The 20,914-nt window shown below is 38.6% G+C and overlaps 3 protein-coding genes across 5 annotated transcripts in view; 2 read left to right on the top strand and 1 right to left on the bottom strand.

Annotated features, from left to right (window-relative positions):
* The window catches only part of Alg-2 (Apoptosis-linked gene-2), a 37,333-nt gene extending 22,441 nt beyond the window's left edge, over positions 1–14,892 (bottom strand). Inside the window, exons 1-2 of the mRNA XM_041777544.2 lie at positions 14,673–14,892; positions 14,226–14,601 (exon numbers count right to left, since the gene is read on the bottom strand). Of these exons, the coding sequence (XP_041633478.1) occupies positions 14,226–14,601; positions 14,673–14,731 (435 nt within the window). The 5' untranslated portion in view covers positions 14,732–14,892. The remainder of the gene's footprint in view (positions 1–14,225; positions 14,602–14,672) is intronic.
* The window catches only part of LOC138928989 (rabankyrin-5), a 280,025-nt gene that overhangs the window by 108,412 nt on the left and 150,699 nt on the right, over positions 1–20,914 (top strand). The window lies entirely within an intron of this gene.
* Positions 15,937–16,605, top strand: LOC138928957 (uncharacterized). The gene is made up of 4 exons (XM_070287322.1): positions 15,937–16,028; positions 16,089–16,344; positions 16,399–16,446; positions 16,527–16,605. The coding sequence occupies exons 1-4, from the start codon at positions 15,980–15,982 to the stop codon at positions 16,537–16,539; spliced, it is 366 nt and encodes a 121-aa protein (XP_070143423.1). The 5' UTR covers positions 15,937–15,979; the 3' UTR covers positions 16,540–16,605.

Raw genomic sequence — 20,914 nt, 5'->3', positions numbered from 1 at the left:
GTGATGCCGACCGTGACAAGTAAAACAGTTGTGGGCGCTTGTGCAATTACGGAGTGGATGACCGCTTGCAAAGCAATTTAAGCACAACTGCTTTTTCTCAATGTATGAAGTACGGTCTTTTATCGTCATTTGGAGGAAGCGTGGACATTTACGCACTGGATGGTTCTCTGCAGAACACAAATCGCATCTTTTGGATAAGTGAACAATCCGCGTACGAAAGGATTGTAGTACTCGTGGCGACTGGTTGGAGATTGTCGGTTTAGACGAACGGAGGCATATCGTAGGAGGCTGGAGAGAGTCGATGGTTTCCAGAGTTCTATGGCGCTCAGTAAGGAAAGAATCGAGTTCTAGCCACGACGGAATATCGGTTTTATTTGATAAGGATTGCTCCCATAAGGAAAGCGTCAGCTTTGGAAGCTTCGTGGAGCACAAATAAACCAGGAGGCAGTCCCAATTATCCGTAGGAAGGCCGGACAGAGCTAGGGATGTGAGGCAATTTTGAATTGTATTCTGCAGCTCCTTCAAGGCTGCCGAGGACTCACGTTCAATGGACTGAATGTTCAACAATTTCTTCAGTTGGCTGTTTACCAACGCGCTTTTATTTTCGAAACGCTCAGATAGGTTTTTCCATGCTGAGCGGAAACCGTCGTTGGTCAGTGGCGAATTTGAAAATATGGAATGAGCTTCACCACTCGTCTTGGCATTTAAATAGAACAACTTTTCTACAGGGGTCAGCGTAGGATTGTCGATATAGAACGCTGTGAAAAGGTCCCGGAAAGTCGGCCAGCGAAGATAATCGCCCGAGAAAACTTCCGTTTCGCACGGAGGAAGCCGACAGCCAGACGGAAAGGAATTTTGGGGCGCAGGAGGTTGGACTGGAGCCGCTTTGGAGGAGATCGAATCGATCTGTTCCATGAACTTGGCGGCACACTGTTCATAAATGGAATGGACTGAAATTAGCTCTGAACAAGCTTCGTACTCTGTCTCGACCTTGTCCCATAGAGCTCGGACTTGGTCGAGATGGATTTGACAAGAGTACTTGGATGGAGTGGGTGCTGCTGGATTGCAGACTCTGGACTCGAAGTGACTCAGACGGTCACAGATCAAAGTAAATTTGTTTGAAATTGAAAGAGCCATTTTGAATATTTTTTTTTTTACGACAATTTACTGTAAATATATATTACGAAATAGTAATGGGTCGATGCTGGATTGGGAATTTGGGAACCAATCGGATTCTTAATAATTATTTTTGAAATAATTATAAAATAATATAATATATATATGTAATAATAATTATTTATGAAAAATTGTATTTATTCGTATGTAATTTAATTCGGGAATGTTTGATTAATTTAAATTAATTTAATAATTTCAGTCAGCAGAGAAAATACGGTCACACTAATACGGATATGGAAGCGCACATGAATTTCTAACTGAGTTTGTTAGTTGGAATTTTTATACAAAAAATAATTTTAAATTATTTTATTTGTCTGGTCTTATTTGATTGACCGGTGCTGTATTTTGGAACCAATACGTGTGTGTGTATATTCGTGCACTTGCTGTATGTAAGTGCAAAGTAGCGGTGATAAGGAGCAGTGTTGCCAGTTTAGCTTAATGAAAGCTAGTTCTAGCATATTTGAAACTGGAAAAGCTTGTAAAATTTGCATTTAGCTTATAGCTTGAAATATAGCTTATTTTAAAATTCATCTAGCATATTCTAGCTTTAAATATATTTACGACATCAAAGGTTTGTATTGTAAGAAAAAAATACTTTATGGCATGAAAATACCGGAGCTTGTTCATATAATTTCGTATGATCGTGAATTAATTTCTAATTGATAGTGTCATCGAAGATCTATATGTTGTCTGAAGTGTTACCACCAATCATTTGGAGTGAGAAATGTTGCCATACGTACACCTTGCCTGAAAAATACTTTATGCTTATAGTAATATATATTTTCAATATTTAAATTTTTGAGATATGGCCAAATTATATTATTTCAGATTTTCGGTTTTAATTTTATGAAAATCGGACGACTATATCTTATAGCTGCCATAGGAATGATCGGGAAATTAATAAAAAAAAATATAATTTTGTTGTTTTTCAACGTATTTTCATCTACTCTCAGATACGAGCTTATTTAATTATTTCCGAATTTTGGTATACATTTTATGAAAATCAGACAACTATATCATATAGCTGCAATAGAAGCGATCGGTAGATGTACAGAAAACGTTAAGCTGGGAATGTAAAACTGTAACTATCAAACTGTAAAATGTTATGAAACTTTGTTTTGTGTGTGTTTTCAGCATTTCTTGATGCTATATATAAATATACAACTTTTAAATATTTCATTTTTTTTGTTAATTATTTAACGCGAATGGCTCGATTCTTATTGATCCAATTGCAATCTGTAAGGGTATACAAACTTCGGTGTGCCGAAGTTAGCTTCCTTTCTTGTTTTTTTTTAATTTTAGCTTATTCTAGCTTATTTTTTTCAAAAATCTAGCTTATATGGGCGCTCATCACCTGGCAACACTGATAAGGAGAGACGGAAAAAATTGCCAAATATCGGAGCGTCGTATGCAGACGATTATGTATGTATGTACATATGTAATTGCAGCTCAGAATAGAGCAAGGGAGTAAATAAACAAATATATGTACGAATTAAATCAATTTATAATTGTAGTACCTGCGGACAGTTATTGTTGTATGTACAGCTGTGTTCACTGAAATAGCAGTGACCCACGACCTGCACGTTTAAGATTGGAAAATACTATTACAAACACTATTTTCATAAAATTTTTTTTCATAAAGGCTTAGTGTATTTAATTATTAACAATACCACAATCATTTAATTTAGGTAACATAAACCTTTTAGAAGATATAGCTAATAACAACAAAAAAGGTCTATATTATGCCGATCATTGAAATAGCAGTGAAAAACTAAAATTCTTCATAAATTTAAAAATATCGTATAAGAAACCTATTTCTTCTTAAATTCTAATTGACTATGATCTAATATTTTGTTAAATAGCCTTTAGAAGCTATCATAGCCTCATACCTGGGTGGCAAGGAGTCCACCAAGTCTTAGCAACGCTTGAGGGGATTATGGTCTCATTCCTCCTGCACAAATCGCCAAAGCTGCGGCTTAGAAGTCGGAAACTTCTTTAATACGTAGCCCTTGATGTCTCCCATAAGTTTTCGATCGGAATAATATCCGCGGACTGTGCAGGCCATGGCATTGCATCCATCTTTTCTTTAAGAACCCACTCCTTGGCCACCTTGCTGGTATGATTAGGATCACTGTACTGGTGAAATGTCCAAATTAATGGCATATTTTCCTCAGGATACGGCTGCAAGACAGTTTTTAATATTTCGACATAAACATAATGGTCTTTGATCCCACCGATCATATATACGGGACCTACAACGTTGTATGAAAAGTATACCCAAAAACCATGATTTTTAGGCCACCGTGTTTTACTGTATTCAGCGTATGGTTTGGGGGGTACTATGTATTTGGAGGTCAACGGACATATTGTCTTGTCCTATTCCACCAAATAAAACCAGTTTGGAGTCATTTGTCCAAAGGATATTACGCCATTTGAAAAGTGGCAGTTCAAGTGGCTATTGGCGAACTCGGATCTGGCCTTGATATGCCTTTAAACAAGCAGTGACATTTTCCATGGACTTCGCGAATCTAAAATTTATTCAATAAGTCCCCGGCGAATGGTCCCATGACTGATTCCCATGCCAATTCCCGCTCATATATCCCTAGAGGATGCAAAAGGACGAGCTTTGCTGAAGCGAAGTACGCGTCGAGCCTGTACAATTGTGGTTTTGCGAATCGTACCTCGGTTTTTTTTGGGTCCGGTTCATATTTTATGATTTATAAACTATTTTAAAATAATATTTTGAAAGATTTGGAGTCTCTTTACATGTTTTGCCCTTCTTTCTAGGCTAAATTATCTGATACCTTTCTCTCATGGAGCAGTGAGGTCCTGCGCCCACTAAAATAATTTTTTTTGCGTTGTTAAGGTGTATTTATTTTATTTTTTTATTTATTTATTTATTAAGAATAGCAAATATCTGCCATTTTGAATCCATATCCTTACCTCAGACCGGATAAGGAGTGTTTTTTAATGATATGCTCCGACTCACATCAGGTGGTCAGAGGCAAGGATAGGTGTCTTAAAATATTATTTTTGTTAAAGTCTAATGACATTTCAAAATATAACAGAGAGTACATGTCGTTGTAAAGCGAACATAAAACGCGAAAAGGATCGTGTGCCTCGAAATTAGTTTTACAAATATCCAAAGCTATAGGCCGAAAGTAACGTGATGGCCTAGAAGGAACTGAAAAGCGTATATGCTTAAGAAGATTACTGGAAAAAATATATCCATTTATTAATTTATGCAGGAACATCACGCCATGGCAGGTCCGACGATCCTTAAGAGAGGGCAGGTCCAGAAGGCGTAGTCTGTCGGCATACGGAGGAAGGTGGCGATGAGGGTCCCAGTCTAAACCCCGAAGAGCGAACAAAAGGAATTGTTTCTGTACCGATTCGATAAGATCCTGATACTTTGCATATTGAGGGGACCATACGCACGAACAATATTCGAGTATGGGCCGAACCAGGGATATATATAAAAGTTTTGTAGTGTAGGGATCATCGAATTCCTTAGACCATCGTTTTACGAAAGCAAAAACTCCCTTTGCTTTACCAACAATTATACCGATGTGATCGGTGAAGCTCAAGTTGTGGGTAAATAGAACACCAAGATCCGTTACAGAGTGGATACGTTCAAGAACACTCGTGCCTAAGGAATAGTTAGCCTGGAAACAATTTCTGCGGTAAAACGACATGTATTTACATTTGGAGTTGTTAAGAAACAATAAATTGTGAGTGCACCAGGACATCATGTTGTTTAAATCAGCTTGCAAGAGCTGAGCAGAGTCAGGATTCACAAGAGGCAAACATAGTTTTACGTCATCAGCATACATCAAGACGTAAGAGTGGAGAATAACTTGGGGCAGATCATTTATAAAAATGCCAAATAGAAGAGGACCGAGGTGGCTCCCTTGAGGAACGCCAGAAGTCACGTGAACAAGGTTTGAGAATGAACCCTTGAATGCAACTCTTTGAGTACGGTTCGACAAATAAGTAGAAATCCACTTGATCAACGTAACCGGAAAACCCAACAGACAAAGTTTCTTCAGCAGTAATTGGTGATTCACCGAATCGAAAGCTTTGCTGAAATCTGTAAAGATAACATCGGTTTGGGTGTTATTTTTTGTTAGTATAAACTATAATAACGACCTTAATTTAACTCATTTTTTTCAAAATTAATAGAAATTTCGGCACTTTTTGCAAAAGAAAATTAAATACTGCTATTTCAGTGATCGGCCAAAACGAGCTGCATATGTGAAAAAATATCAATAAAACTTAAAAATAGAGCAAATCTAACGGAATTTTTCCTCGATTCTTATCTTTATGTTCCATTTTACAAAAACAATGTGCAATAGATCAGCTAGCAAAAAGGAATATGTACAAAAAAACGTTTTGAAGTTGTTCCTCTGTCGCACTGCTATTTCAGTGAACACAGCTGTATGTAGGTATATTGTTGTAAATTTGTAAATATAAGTTTCGGAGTGAAGTGGACTGTATTTGTAGTTTTTCTTTTTGTTTTAATTTTTTGTTATAAAAATGTAGATATCTTTATGTATACTGAGATGTTGAGGAAGTAGTCGGAGATCAGTAGTGTGGACTGTAGTGGAAATATATGTACGTGTGTACATATATAAATGTAAATAAATGCAAGCGGAACACAGCGAACGTAAAGGAATTTAAAACAATTCGGAACTGAAAGTTTCACTGTGGCTTAGGCATTCATTTAAACGAACACTTCCGGAATTTTGGAACCCGTAGATCTTGTATAGAAATTATTTGGATATAATTTCTTGATTTGGGGAAAGGTCAATGTTGACAGCGATCGTAGTCTTATGGAGTGGACTGTATTGAATATGTATGTAAATGTAAATAAATGCAAGCGGGAGCACAGTTAACGAAGAGGAATTGAGAACGATTGGAATTAAATTCTCACTGTGGCTATTGCATTTATTTAAACACACTTTTGGATTTCGGCACAGAAATTTGACACAAATGTAGAAAATTTGGAAACCGAATTATTTTGAATTTGGAATTGGAAGTTACTATGCTGCCGTGTCTCGGATCAATCGAACTTAGGATTTGGACAGTAATCATACAGCGAAGTTAGACGAATTGAGCTTCGCAAAACCTAACTGTATGACCGGCAGCAATAATGTATTAAAACTTATTTGGGCGGTGTTAAAGCCGCCGGAGCTGCTGGTGGATGAAATCCGGCTCGAAGGACCAAATGTTAGAGGGGGCGGCTCTAACTCTGAAATGCACTCGAAATAAGAACACGTAGAACTTTCGGGTTTTTGCGCGACGTGCGTCGGAGGTCTTTATTGAATCTGAAGTAAATTGGTACTGAATACAAAGAACAAAAACTAAAGCTAGGGAGAGCGGATTAGAAGCTCTAGGACTGGAAGTCCGGAGGAAGAGGGAGAGAAAAGGAGAGCGTACGGGATCACACTGCCTCCCGGAATTAAACGCCTTTTTGGCGTGAACAAATATGAATGGTATGCTTTTATTAAAGGCATATACATAATACCTTTTGGTTAATTTTGAACAAATGTGTGAAACTTTAATAACAACATACCAAATTTGAACTATAAAAAAATTTTTTTGCTGCCAATTTTGAATTTTTAGAATGTAACCCCTTATTTTGTCCTGAATCCATGTTTCGCGTAACACGATTTCGCTTAACACGAGGTTTTCTAGGAACGTAACCCCCGTGTTAAGCGAGGGCGAGGTGTAATTTGGATCTGATGCAGTGCAATCGATTTTGACGAATTAATAAACAAATATAAGTTTTTGACCAATTAATAAACAAATATAATTAATTCTACTCAAAAAGTTTTTGTCAGTGTATTTCCTCTGCTCGCACATTTTGTGTGGCGCGTGGCTGCGACGCTGTGAGTTGTTGTTGTTTTTTTTTTCTGGCCGATCTGCTACCCAAACCGTTAGATCTCGTGCCCATCTCTGTTTCAAGTGACACCGACTGCAATATGCCCTGTTCCTATCTCAGTAGATGGATTTTTATTCATTCGAATACATATGTACATACAAAATATGAAATTCTGAAACATTAAGAAATATATTATAACATATAACATTCTTATTTTTATCATTAACCCAATAGTGAATATGCCCATGTTGTTAGGGTACCTAGTATGAAAAGTAGCAAAAGACCAAATATTCTTGCTGGGCCGAAATGAAACGATCGCATACATGCACCCGTGTACGTGAATGCATGAACACGCATACATGTAAAGGCCTGTCGCTATATCTGTTATAACAGCTAAAATCTAACAGGGGGCCTGTCGCTAACAGCAAACAGCTAACAGGGGGCCTGTCGCTAAGAAATTTTTGTGTCCATTTTCGTTGTATGAAATGACTAGTCGATATGTTGTATGGTTAGTGATCGAACGAAACAAAGTTCAACTTTGAATGCTCATTCTTCTGCAACAATTCTTTAAATTATTTTGATTACAGATTCAGAATCCTTATAAAGTCCTCTGTCGGATTTGTATGTATGGTTTAAAACGTTTTTGCGAACATGACATTTCATCAGCGTGACCGAATATGGTATTTTATATACTTTTTGGTATAAAATCAGCTCACATTTTGCACATTTGTATATTTTTGGTATATCGGTATTTAATGGTATATTTCCTCAATTTTATGGTATTTTCTGTTTAGCCACACTTTTACTTTTACTTGTACAGCAGAATACATTCTTTTAAATTTGAGAAATACAATAATTTAAGCCTCTAGTGCCCAAGACCGCCTTTAGACGGGTAATGTTAAAAACACCGTTATTTTATTATTTTCATTCCTTTATCACACGGTTTTCCGTTTTTTATAATTCAGGGAAGTCCAAAAATTAAGCTCGTTGCGTTTGGAATACATACTAGAGCTAGCGCAAGCTGCTGTATTCATTTGAAGCAGAAAATTTCTACAACTCGGACGAAATAATTATTTTGTAAGAAATGCAACATATAAATACTTTTTTTAAAAATTGGAAAAAAAAATTGTATTGTTTTGCTGACAGTCTTAATGACATTTATAATAAACATTTAAACAAAAAAAATTTTTTACCTAATTTTTTGTTGGCCTATCTTCCCAAAACTGCCTTCATGCGGTCCAAGGTTTTAGTCATATAAAAATCGATCCGAGCAAAAGTAAATTTTTTTCTAAAACAAACACTTCGCATTCGACCTTCATCGAGTGCAGACGTGCTTACGGACGACCGCTACGCGGGGTTTATTCTCGAAGTGTTTTTTCATGGTGAAAAAGTAAATTCGGAACTCTAAACTACGTACTGTCAGCTAGGCCAAGCCCTACAGTGCGTATGACATACGGACACTAGTGCGTGAGACGTGTTTTTGAGCTGCAAAGTTCATTTATATGGTGCCACGCGTAACAAGCTCAAAATAATGAGCGGCGATCAAAAGAATGAGCGTAGAACCTCTGTAAACCAAAGAAACGGTGTTTTCTCTTATTTCTCAACTCGCGATATCGAAGCAGAAAAAACGTCTACCAAGCCCAACCCGGCTCTACTGACCGCCGACGGCACGAGAGCGCGCTCTTGCTCTCCCGCCCTACTTATTCCAGCTCCTACATCTTGGAGCTCCCAATGCCAAACCCCACCACCAGCGGCTTCGATGGAAGACGCACCAACAACAAGCAGAGCTGCAATTTCTGCAAACGCATCAAAAGCAACAGCAACAACTAAACCAAATACCAATATTGCGAAATCGGTGCCAACGGCCGCAGCTCAAAATACAATGGTAACAAAAACCGTGAGCTCCGATAAGCAACAAGCGGTTCCGGCCATACAGACTGGCATGGATCGCTACATCCAAATTAAGCGCAAGCTCAGCCCATATAACACGGTTGGTAACAAACCTAAGATCAACCGTGTCACCAAAAGCTGCGATCAACCAACTCCAAAAGATTTTCCCCGCTAGCAGCTGATGACAATAACCAAGCAGAGCCGGAGCAGGAGACTCAAAAACAGCCAAAGCCCCCACCTATATATATAAGGGAGAAAAGTTCAAACGCCCTGGTCAACAAAATTGTTGCGGTGGTCGGGGACGGAAACTTTCATGTTGTTTCAATTATTAAAGGGAACATCTGCGAAACCAAAGTTCAAACCAAAACAGAAGAACACTTTCGAGCTGTGTCTAATTACCTGCAGGAAGCAAAAAAGAGCTTTTACACCTACCAACTAAAAAGCAGCAAGGGACTGCAAGTAGTGCTGAAAGGAATTGAACCAGATGTCGCCCCCTCCGAGATACTAGAAGCCCTGAAAGGCAAGGGTTTCTTTGCCAAGAATGTTAGCAACATTATCAACAAAAACAAAAAGCCGCAACCTCTTTTCAAAGTCGAACTTGAGCCAGACAGTAAAGCCCTAAAGAAGAATGAAGTTCACCCGATCTACAAGTTGCAGTTCCTACTGCATCGAAGAATCACCGTGGAAGAACCTCACAAACGCAACGGTCCTGTGCAATGCACAAATTGCCAGGAGTATGGTCATACAAGGACATACTGCACCCTTCGGTCAGTCTGCGTAGTCTGTGAAGACTTCCACAACTCCGCACACTGCCCTGCGAACAAAGAAGACCCAAACAAGAAAAAATGCGGAAACTGTGGAGGAAATCACACAGCTAACTACAGAGGCTGCGTGGTCTACAAGGAGCTGAAGAGTCGCATGCGAAGGGCGACAGCTACACGCCAACAAAATACACAAAATGTGTATTTTAATTCAAAAACTACTCCAGATGTATTTTTTGCCAAAGCAGCCAGATCTTCTTTTGGTCCGCTAAATGCCCCCACGGGCATCTCCTACGCCGAAGCTCTACGGACAGGTATGCAAAATCCACTCCCCTCAAACTCAATAAATGCTCAGCAGGCCCCAGAGCAGCCACGAAACAACATGGAATCCATGATGGTGACCATGCAACAAAGCATGATGGAACTCATGTCATTTATGAAAACGACCATGCAAACGCTCGTCCAGAATCAGAATATGGTGATACAGCTGCTCGTAGCACAACAGTCAAAATAATCAATGTCCAATCTACGTATATCCACGTGGAATGCCAATGGCGTCTCACGGCATAAACTTGAACTAACACAATTTCTAAACGAAAACCATATCGACGCCATGCTACTGGTTGAAACGCACCTCACAAGCAGATATAACTTTCATATAAGAGGTTATACCTTCTACCGCACAGATCATCCAGATGGTAAAGCCCACGGCGGGACCGGCATCCTTATCAGAGAACGCATCAAACACCACTTCCACCAAAGGTTTGCAACAAATTACCTGCAAGCTACGTCCATAAAAGTGCAGTCAGGTAACGGCAACCTTTGCATTGCTGCTGTCTACTGCCCACCTCGCTTTGCAATCTCTGAAGGTCAATTCATGGATTTTTACAACTCACTTGGAGATCGATTTATAGCTGCAGGAGATTACAACGCCAAGCATACGCATTGGGGATCCCGCCTCGTGACCCCCAAGGGAAGACAACTGTACAACGCTCTCATCAATGTGAGAAATAAGCTGGACTACGTTTCCCCTGGTAGCCCCACATATTGGCCAGCAGACCCCAGAAAGATACCCGACCTAATTGACTTCGCGGTGACAAAAAACATCCCACGAAATTTAATAAACGCCAAGGCCCTTCCAGACCTTTCTTCAGATCACTCGCCGCTGTTGATAACCCTCCTTCAAAGCCCAGAAACTACGGATCGCCCCTATAGGCTGACGTCGCACAGAACCAATTGGATGAAATACAAAAAGTATGTGAGTTCCCACATTGAGCTAGCCCCCCAGCTCAATACTGAAACCGACATCGACTCCTCCACCTCCGCACTGGAAGAGGTACTTGTGACTGCAGCCAGAATCTCAACACCACAACAGACGGATGTGCAAAAAATCAAATTCAAAACGAACCAGCAAATTGAACAGCTTATCCAAGAAAAGAGGCGTCTGCGACGGGCGTGGCAAACCAATAGATCGCCATGCACAAAGCAACGTCTAAATGAAGCCACGCAAACTAAGCCGGGCCCTGAAGCAAGATGCCGAAAAAGCACAATTAAGATATATTGAAAAACTCTCGCCAACCAGCACAAAGCATCCCTTATGGAGAGCTCACCCAAATTTAAGCTCACCGGCTGAAACCATCACCCCGATAAGAATGTCATCTGGTTGCTGGGCCCGCAGCGACAAAGACAGAGCCGAAACTTTTGCCTCACATCTCCAGGGCGTTTTCCAGCCGAACCCTGCTGCAAATCCATTTGATCTACCGCAAATCCACACTGAAACGGAATCTACTCCAGCATCATTTCGTCCGAACGAGATAACGAAGGTCATCAGGGAACTGAAGCCGAAAAAGGCTCCCGGCGTTGACCTAATAACTCAAAAAATGATAATTGAACTTCCGAATTGTGCTATTGAGGTCATCTGTAAAATCTTCAATGGGATCATAAGTCTCGGCCATTACCCAACAAAATGGAAAAAATCTATAATTATAATGATACCGAAGCCCGGAAAAGACCACACGATTCCGTCATCTTACCGACCAATAAGTCTACTATCATGCTTGTCCAAATTATTTGAAAAATGCCTACTAAAGCGCATAATCCCTTATCTGGGAGCTCACAACATTATCCCAGCTCATCAATTTGGCTTCAGAGAAAAACATGGAACTATCGAGCAAGTTAACAGAATAACATCAGAAATTCGCACAGCCTTCGAGCATCGAGAATATTGCAGCGCGATATTTCTCGACGTTTCTCAAGCATTCGACCGCGTCTGGCTCAACGGCCTCATGCACAAAATAAAAACACTCTTGCCGGTATACACACACAAATTACTTGAGTCGTATCTCTACAACAGAGTCTTCGCAGTGAGGTGCAACGCAACAACATCCGGCACCTATTCAATCGAAGCTGGAGTCCCACAAGGAAGTGCACTTGGGCCTACCCTATTTGTTCTATACACAGCGGATATCCCCACAAGCGACCAGCTAACATTATCCACTTTCGCTGATGACACTGCGATCCTCAGCCGTTCCAGATGCCCAGTCCGTGCAACAGCCCAGCTCGCCAACCACCTCAAGGTAGTCGAGAAGTGGCTATCTGATTGGCGTATTAAAATAAATGAACAAAAGTGTAAGCACATAACGTTCACCCTCAACAGACAAACATGCCCCCCGCTCTACCTGAACAGCACACTGATCCCCGAAGTCAACGTGGTAACGTACCTGGGCGTCCACCTGGACAGACGCCTAACATGGCGAAGACATATTGAATGCAAGAAACTTCATCTAAAACTAAAAGCCAGCAGCCTCCACTGGCTCATAAACTCCCGATCGCCCCTGTGTCTGGACTACAAGGTCCTGCTCTACAACTCCACACTAAAGCCAATATGGACGTATGGCTCCCAGCTCTGGGGGAACGCGTGCAGTATCAATCTAGACATCATACAGCGCGCCCAATCAAAAATCCTGAGAACTATCACTGGGGCACCATGGTATATTCGCAACGAAAACATCCACAGGGATCTCGGCATTCCTGCAGTTAAGAACGAAATAGAAAAACAAAAAGCGTCCTACAAGGAAAAACTCTCCACCCATCCAAATCCTTTAGCAAGGGACTTGATACAAGTTTCCAGAAGAAGCCGCCTACTACGTAACGACCATCCAACCCAGCCATAATTATTCAGGGCCATTTACTCTGTACCAGTCTCATGACTGCTAGTTAGGTAGTATTGTAAGATTTGATACACTTATTGTTAGTCTCATAAATGAGAAGATTCAATAAATAAAAGCAAAGCCTAAAAAAAAAAAAAAAAAAAAAAAAAAACAAACATTCACTTTTAATATATACTGAATCCAAAAAAATATATATATATTTTTTTTTAATTTGGGCACTAGAGGGTTAATTAAATTATGCGTTCAAATTAAAAAAAAGATTGCCGTTACAAGATACGTTTCTTAATATGCTTAGTTTTTAAGATCCAAAAGATTTTAATAATAATAATAATTACAACTCATTGTTAAAGTTTTACGAACGTTTAACTAAGTTTGTTAATGATTCACTGGCGCTAGACAATAAGTATCGTACTATGAAAACAGACGACAAAGTAAAAATTCTTTTAGATAAAAATCTACATTGCGATACATCCTGGTATGAATTGGGCCAAACTAAAGATATAAACAATTGATTGGAATATTCAAATATATAGAAGTTTGCGCAACCAATGTTAATTTTGCCAGTGTCAAATGCGCCTTGCGAACGCATATTTTCTCAAATAAATTTGACAAAAACAAGAGGTCGAAACCAGTTTAAAAATGAAAATGCGTCAAACATATTACACATTAAACACATTGTGCGAAAGCGGATGCAATATTTTAAGCCTGATTTAAAAATTATAAATCGAGATGTTGGAAATTGCAATAGCTCTGATGAAGAAAATTAAATTGAAGAATAGAAAATAAAAATGAAAGACATATAATGTTCCTTGTTTTGTTATTATCTGTTAAATCTTTTGTTAAAATAGTATATAAGTAAATGATAATCAAATTATTTTTAAGGACATTGATAAATTTTAGAATTTGAAACTAAATATTGACTGAATTGAAATGTGAATTAAAAACTTAGAACGTATTTAATTAAATTAGTAAATAAATAACCGATGCTCAACGTTTTTTAAATATATTTGTATACGAAGATCAAATATTCAGGCGTTTTAACTTAAATTTTTAATGGTATTTTAGTAGTATATTTTGAAATATGAAATAGTATATCCCAGTATATTTTTGAGGGATAAATGGTACATTTCGATCAGTCCGGCGCGGTCACGCTGCATTTCATATTTTTGCAACGCTATTTGTTCGAGAGGCGCTACTGTGCGACGGTAATATATTGACTAATAGACATATATTATATATTACACTGAGTGTAAAATATTAAAAGATATGTTTGATGTTAAAATGAATGTTTTGATTTCGAAATTAAAAATACATCAAAAAATTTATGTATATGTATGTACTTACATATAGTACTATGCAGCATTGAATGAAATCATCAAAAAGAATTGTTCCACGGCCAAAACGATCAAATTTTCGGAGTAAAATATCAACAAGGTTGTCAGATAAACGATACCCAAACGAAGTCAAAGCTGTTTTCAACTCATTTTTGTCTATGTTTCCAGAGTTGTCGCGGTCGAAAGACCTAAAACAGTTTTGCCAATCCGTCACGTATTTCCACAACGCTCCAAAGTCTTGAAATGATACGGTTCCCCCATTTTCTCGGTCAAACATTCCAATCATCAAGCGAATAGTTTCGGGATTAAACGCAGACCATGTTCCATTAGAAAGAGCCACTTGTAGCTCATCGGCAGATATATGGCCACTTTTGTCTTTGTCCACTCTAAATAAAACGACATATGCATGTGTCTTTGTACATATTTATCATATCCCGTTTGAAAAAAACTCTCCTACCTTTGAAACACGTCCCAAAGAAATTGTTGATCAGGCATCCAATCTTTATTGTTTGACATCTTTACAAAGGAAAACCGCTTGCTAGGTATCTTTACTAAAATGCACAGTTTTCTGACTCATGCCTTTTCGATTATTATTACCAGAACAAATCGTATGAGTAATATCATATTTCCACAAAGCTCGAAATCAAGTGGTTTAATCGATTTAAGACGATTCTTCCTCGATCTGGAAATAAATTAATTTTTAGAACATTTGTTATAAATATAAATCGAGTAAGTGAAATATTGAAATAATAAAATTTTAAAACGGGCCGGTACCAATCACGTTGCCGTTTTGGTGGAAAGCCTATTGTGTCTAACCACAACAACATATAGACTAGTCATTTCATACAACGAAAATGGACACAAAAATTTCTTAGCGATAGGCCCCCTGTTAGATTTTAGCTGTTATACGGTCTTCCCACACAGCACATTTGTGAGGAACGTTTGGGATTTTTCACAAATGTGATACTCGTGTTCCCACACAACATTAAAGCACATTTAACATCCGAACAGCTGATCGATCAGCTGTGGCTCATGAAAACGTAAACAAAGGCTGTCGAATTGGCAGTTGCAAATTTGAAATGGAGCATTTACCAACTATTTTGGCTGTTGTACAACAGCAAAATGCACAGATTGCGTCAGAATTTATCCGCACTAAATTTAAATGAATTAAATGACAAGGAATTTTAGTTTTTCTAATGATTTTTCTCTAACAAAGAGCAAATTCCCCGAAGAGTGTGTATAAGTGGTATAGGCATCCAAAATCTTTAAAATAAGGTAGAGGTAGGCGGTTTATATTAAATAGTAACAATTGGGGACATATTGGGGCAAGAATATACAGAAAAAACGCCAACAACTATTTGGGCATGCTTGTAGCTTTGGCGCCACGTTTTAAATTCAATATCTCATTTGTTCCTCGCCAAGTGCGTATACACTTTCGTAGTGATGGTCAAATTTTCAGAGTTGCACCGAAAAACTATCGGCTAACTATCGCCAAACAAACCGTGGTTAGATTTTAATGTTGAACTAACGCCGGTCCATATGGGAAAATTCGGAACGGCAAAACCTTATGGAGCATTTGTTCAACGGATGTTGAATGCGCTTTAATGTTGTGTGGGAAGACCCTATTAGCGACGGGCCAGTTGTTAACTTATGTATGCGTGTTCACGCATTCACGTACACGGGTGCATGTGTGCGATCATTTCATTTCGTCCCAGCAAGAATATTTGGTCTTTTGCTACTTTTCGCGCTAGGTACCCTAACAATATGGGCTGCTGGCGACTTCCTTCGATGAACCAATCGCGTCTTGGCAGCGGTAATCTAATCTATATGACAATTAGGCATGCCCCAGTCAGAAAAACCAATTTATTTGCAGATTTTTTAATGAGGACTCATCTTGCACTATTAAGCGGAAAATCGGGTATGTTTGGGAACTCAACACTCAGATGCTGCCGCCTTGCCGTTTTCCATTTTCTCTCCCTTTTGGGTCTCGGCCGCACTGCACTGCTGCTGCGCACTCTGGATCGCGTGAAAGATGAAATGGGAAGGATCGAATCCGACGCCAGCTTTCTGGCGGAAACGTCACTTCCGAGTCTAAAAGGAGAAGAAGAAGGAGATGTGCCCCAGTGCAGGTTGACATTTCCCTCTTTTACTCTCCTTTCCCTTTCTACCTTTCACCCTTCTAGAGCTAGAGGACCTGCAAACCAACTCCCATGCCACAAGCGCAACATAATGTAAGAATGAAATGCAAAGTTAATGTAAATAATATGAAATATTTAAGCTGAACTTTCATATGTTTCTTGTTGTTGTTTAGCTTTGCTCACTAGTTTTATTAGCTTTTAATAACGAGCAGCATCGATGTATGCTTCATCATATTGTCATATCATATGGTCTTAAATAAAAAAGTTGTATGTTATTTTTATACCCTTGCAGGGTATTATAATTTCAGTCAGAAGTTTGCAACGCAGTGAAGGAGACGTTTCCGACCCTAAAGAGTATATATATTCTTGATCAGCATCAACAGCCGAGTCGATCTAACCATGTCCGTCTGTCCGTCCGTCTGTCCGTCTGTCCGTTTCTACGCAAACTAGTCCCTCAGTTTTAAAGCTATCTGAATGAAACTTTGCATATAGTCTTCTATATACTCTCGCTGCTATATATGTCGAAACGGGCCGGATCGGACGACTATATCATATAGCTGCCATACAAATGTTCGATAAATAAAAAAAAAAAAATTATGACTGCTGTTTTTTAACATTTTTGCACCATTTTTTATATTATTTCTGAATTTTGTTAAAAATTTTATAAAATTCGGACGACTATATCTTATAGCTGCCATAGAAACGATCGGGAAATTAATAGGAAACAAATTATAACTTCGTTGTTTTTTCAACGTATTTTCATCTACTCTGAGATATAAGCTTATTTTATTATTATAGAATTTTGGTATAAATTTCATGAAAATCGGACAACTACTATATCATATAGCTGCCATAGGAGCGATTGGTAGATGTAGAGAAAATGTAAAGGTGTGAATGTAAAACGGTGACTGTCAAACTGTAACTGTCAAACTGTAAACATAATAAGTATAGGTAAAATTTAATGAAATAATATCTGCAAGGGTATACAAACTTCGGCGTGCCGAAGTTAGCTTCCTTTTTTGTTTATTATATTGTAACAAAATCACAAGCTGATTGAAATTATGTCATACGTTCAAAGTCTCATGCTTCCTTTTGTTTGCAGTTGCAATAACTCGTAAATTCCCCTAGAACCAAGAGGTAGGAGAGTCTCAAAGTTGTTATGTTTATTACTTCTACATATGAATTAGAGCTAGAAAAACATCGATGTTGGCCACAATCGATGTTTTCATCCGGATGAAAAAATCGATTATAATCGATTATCGTAAAATAAACGAATATTTTTTTGCCGTTTAAATTAATTTATTTAATTGAGATCAAATAGGAAGTTATTTTTGTTTAAAAACTATTATTATTATTATTAACTATTTTAGGTTTAAGGGAGCTACGGCGCTCATTATCACCAGCTTTGCTGAAGGTCCTCTAGGACGCCGTGGAAGATGCTGGAACGCAAAAGTATTGTTTTGCAATACTTTTCATGGCGTCCTGTATTCAAAGAAATAAGTGTTAATTAGTTAACCCTCTAGTGCCCAAATTTTTTGGAAAAAATTTTACTTTTGTTATTATAAATGTCATTGAGACTGTCAGCAACACAGTACAATTTTTTGTTCTAATTTATTTCCAATTTTTAAAAAAAGGAATACATGTTGTATTTCCTACAAAAAAATTATTTTGTCCGATTTGCACAAATTTTCAACTTCAAATGAATACAGCAGCTTGCGCTAGCTCTAGTATGTATTCCAAACGCAACGAACTTAATTTTTGGACTTTCCTGAATTAGAAAAAACTGAAAACCGTGTGAAAAGGAATGAAAATAATTAAATAACGGTGTTTTTAACATTGCCCGCCTAGAGGCGGTCTTGGGCACTAGAGGGTTAATTAAAGAATGAATGTACATATATGTACACGAATGTGAAGAAGGGAGAATACATACACATGCATGCATGCAAGTTTATTCGCACTCACACATATACATTTACATATACATACATGCGTATGCATTTTGCACAAAATTTTATATAATTCAGTTTACTTACTTTTAATGAACTTGTCCATTACGCAAGCACTTTGCACCAACACCACCAATATTGTTCACTATAAAATCACTATAAATTCAAGAAATATAGATTAGTTTTTGTAAAAATTGTTTTTTTCGCTTGCAAGTGACGATAATCGATGTTTTCAAAAAACAATCGATGTTGGAAATATTTTTGGCAACATCGATAACATCGATGTTACAGCGATGTTTTTTCCAGCTCTAATATGAATACATTGCTACACATCCACCGACGCACAGTAGCGCCTCTCGAACAATTAGCGGTGCAAAAATCGAAAAAGTCTTGTTCGCAAAAACGATTTTAACCATACTTATTCGAAAGGAAATTTCCCAAAGATTCAGAATCTGGTATAAAATCAATTTTAAGATTTTTTTTAGAAGATTGAGCATTGAACTTTCTTTCGGTTTTTGCATCATTAAAAACAAGAAAGGAAGCTAACTTCGGCACACCGATGTTTTTATACCCTTGCAGATTGGTTTTCATATTTATATTATAAATTTAAATGTTGAAAACACACACAAAACAGAGTTTCATTACATTTTACCTTTACTTACAGTTTCACAGTTACAGTTTTACATTCACAGCTTTACATTTTCTCTACATCTACTGATCGCTCCAATGGCAGCTATATGGTATAGTTGCCCGATTTTTATGAAATTTATACCAAAACTCTAAAATAATAAAAAAAAAAGCTCATATCTCAGAGTAGATGAAAATGCGTTAAAAATCACCGAAGTTAAAATTTTTTTCCAATTAATTTCCTGATCGTTCCTATGGCAGCTATAAGATATAGTCGTCCGATTTTCATCAAATTTTAATCAAAATTCTGGAATAATATAAAATGGCCATATCCCAAAAATGATGTTATAATTTTTTTTCTAAAAATTTATCGAACATTTGTATGGCAGCTGTATGATATAGTCGTCCGATCCGGCCCGTTCCGACATATATAGCAGTGAGAGTATATAGAAGACTATATGCAGAGTTTCATTCAGATAGCTTTAAAACTGAGGACTAGTTTGCGTAGAAACGGACAGACGGACGGACAGACGGACATGGCTAGATCGACTCGGCTGTTGATGCTGATCAAAAATATATATACTTTATAGGGTCGGAAAGGTCTCCTTCACTGCGTTGCAAACTTCTGACTGTAATTATAATTGCCCATCGAACCCGTCTGAGGGCGGAGTATGGGAGCGGATGGTGCAGTGCGTCAAGCGAGTGCTGCGCCATACATTGAAGGAAGTCGCGCCGAAGGATCATGTGTTGGAGAGTTTCCTGATCTAGGCGGAGAATGTGGTTAACTCGCGTCCGCTTACTGACTTGCCGGTGGATGCGGACCAAGAGGCGCCGTTGACGCCAAACGACCTGCTCAAGGGAGCAGCTAACCTGCTGAATACGCCTGGTTTGGATGCGGAGCTGCCCAAGGAGGGTTCTACGCGAAAGCAGTGGAGGATTGCTCGCATGCTGCGAGAGCGTTTCTGGAGGAGGTGGGTCCTGGAGTACCTGCCTACGCTTGTGCGCCGCAAGAAGTGGTGCCGGAGATCGGAGCCCATCCGATATGGTCTTCGTCTGCGATCCTGCCTTGCCCAGACGAAAGTGGTGCAAGGGCATCGTGGAGGAGGTCTACAGCGGATCTGATGGAGTCGTAGACGCGCCAGTGTGCGCGTGAACGACAATATCTCGGACAATGTTGCGGCCTGTCTCGAAACTTGCAGTTTTGGATTTGAGTGAAGCGGTTCTTCACGGTGTCGGGGATGTCGACGGCCAAACATTGTAATCGATAGGTAGAAATAAGTGTTGTAAGGAAATTCTAGTATTTTATTAAATATTCGATCTTGTGTGAATTTCTTGGCCCCTGAAGTATTGGCCTACTAATATCGGTGCTGTGAATGCCGCCAAATGGTGCTTTTTCATTGTCTTGTGAATTGTAGGAGTACACACTACGGTAAGCTTAAGCACTAACCATATAGCATATAGATTGGCCATTTCATACAACGAAAATGGAACCAAAAATTTTTTAGCGACAGGCCCCAGAGACTTCGTGTGCGCCCGAAGCTACAGGCCCCGTAGCTTCGTGTGCGCTCGGGTTTTCGCTCTCTCAGTCTTATGCTCGCAAACTGGTTGCGAGAGTTCAGTCGCAGAGTGGCGCATGTTGAGAAGGTTGCTCTGCGCTTGAACTCTTCTTTATATGTATGCGTGTTTATGCATTCACGTACACGGGAGCATGTGCGCGATCATTTCATTTCGGTCCAGCAAGAATATTTTGTCTTTTGCTAGTTTTTGCGCTGGGTACCCTAACGATATGGGCATATTCACTACTGGGTTAATTGTAAAAATAAGAATGTTATATGTTATAATATATTTCTTACTTTTGCACCAATAAATCATTAAAAAAAAAAAATAATAATAATAATATATTTCTTAATGTTTCAGCATACATTTTAAATTATTTATTCTTACATTTCATATTAATAATAATATATATAACGGAGAAGGAGTATTTT

This window comes from Drosophila kikkawai, chromosome 3R (genome assembly GCF_030179895.1).
Source record: "Drosophila kikkawai strain 14028-0561.14 chromosome 3R, DkikHiC1v2, whole genome shotgun sequence".
Lineage (NCBI taxonomy): Eukaryota > Metazoa > Arthropoda > Insecta > Diptera > Drosophilidae > Drosophila > Drosophila kikkawai.
The sequence above is the reverse complement of the archived record's forward strand: the minus strand, read 5'-3'. Positions and strand labels throughout refer to the sequence as shown.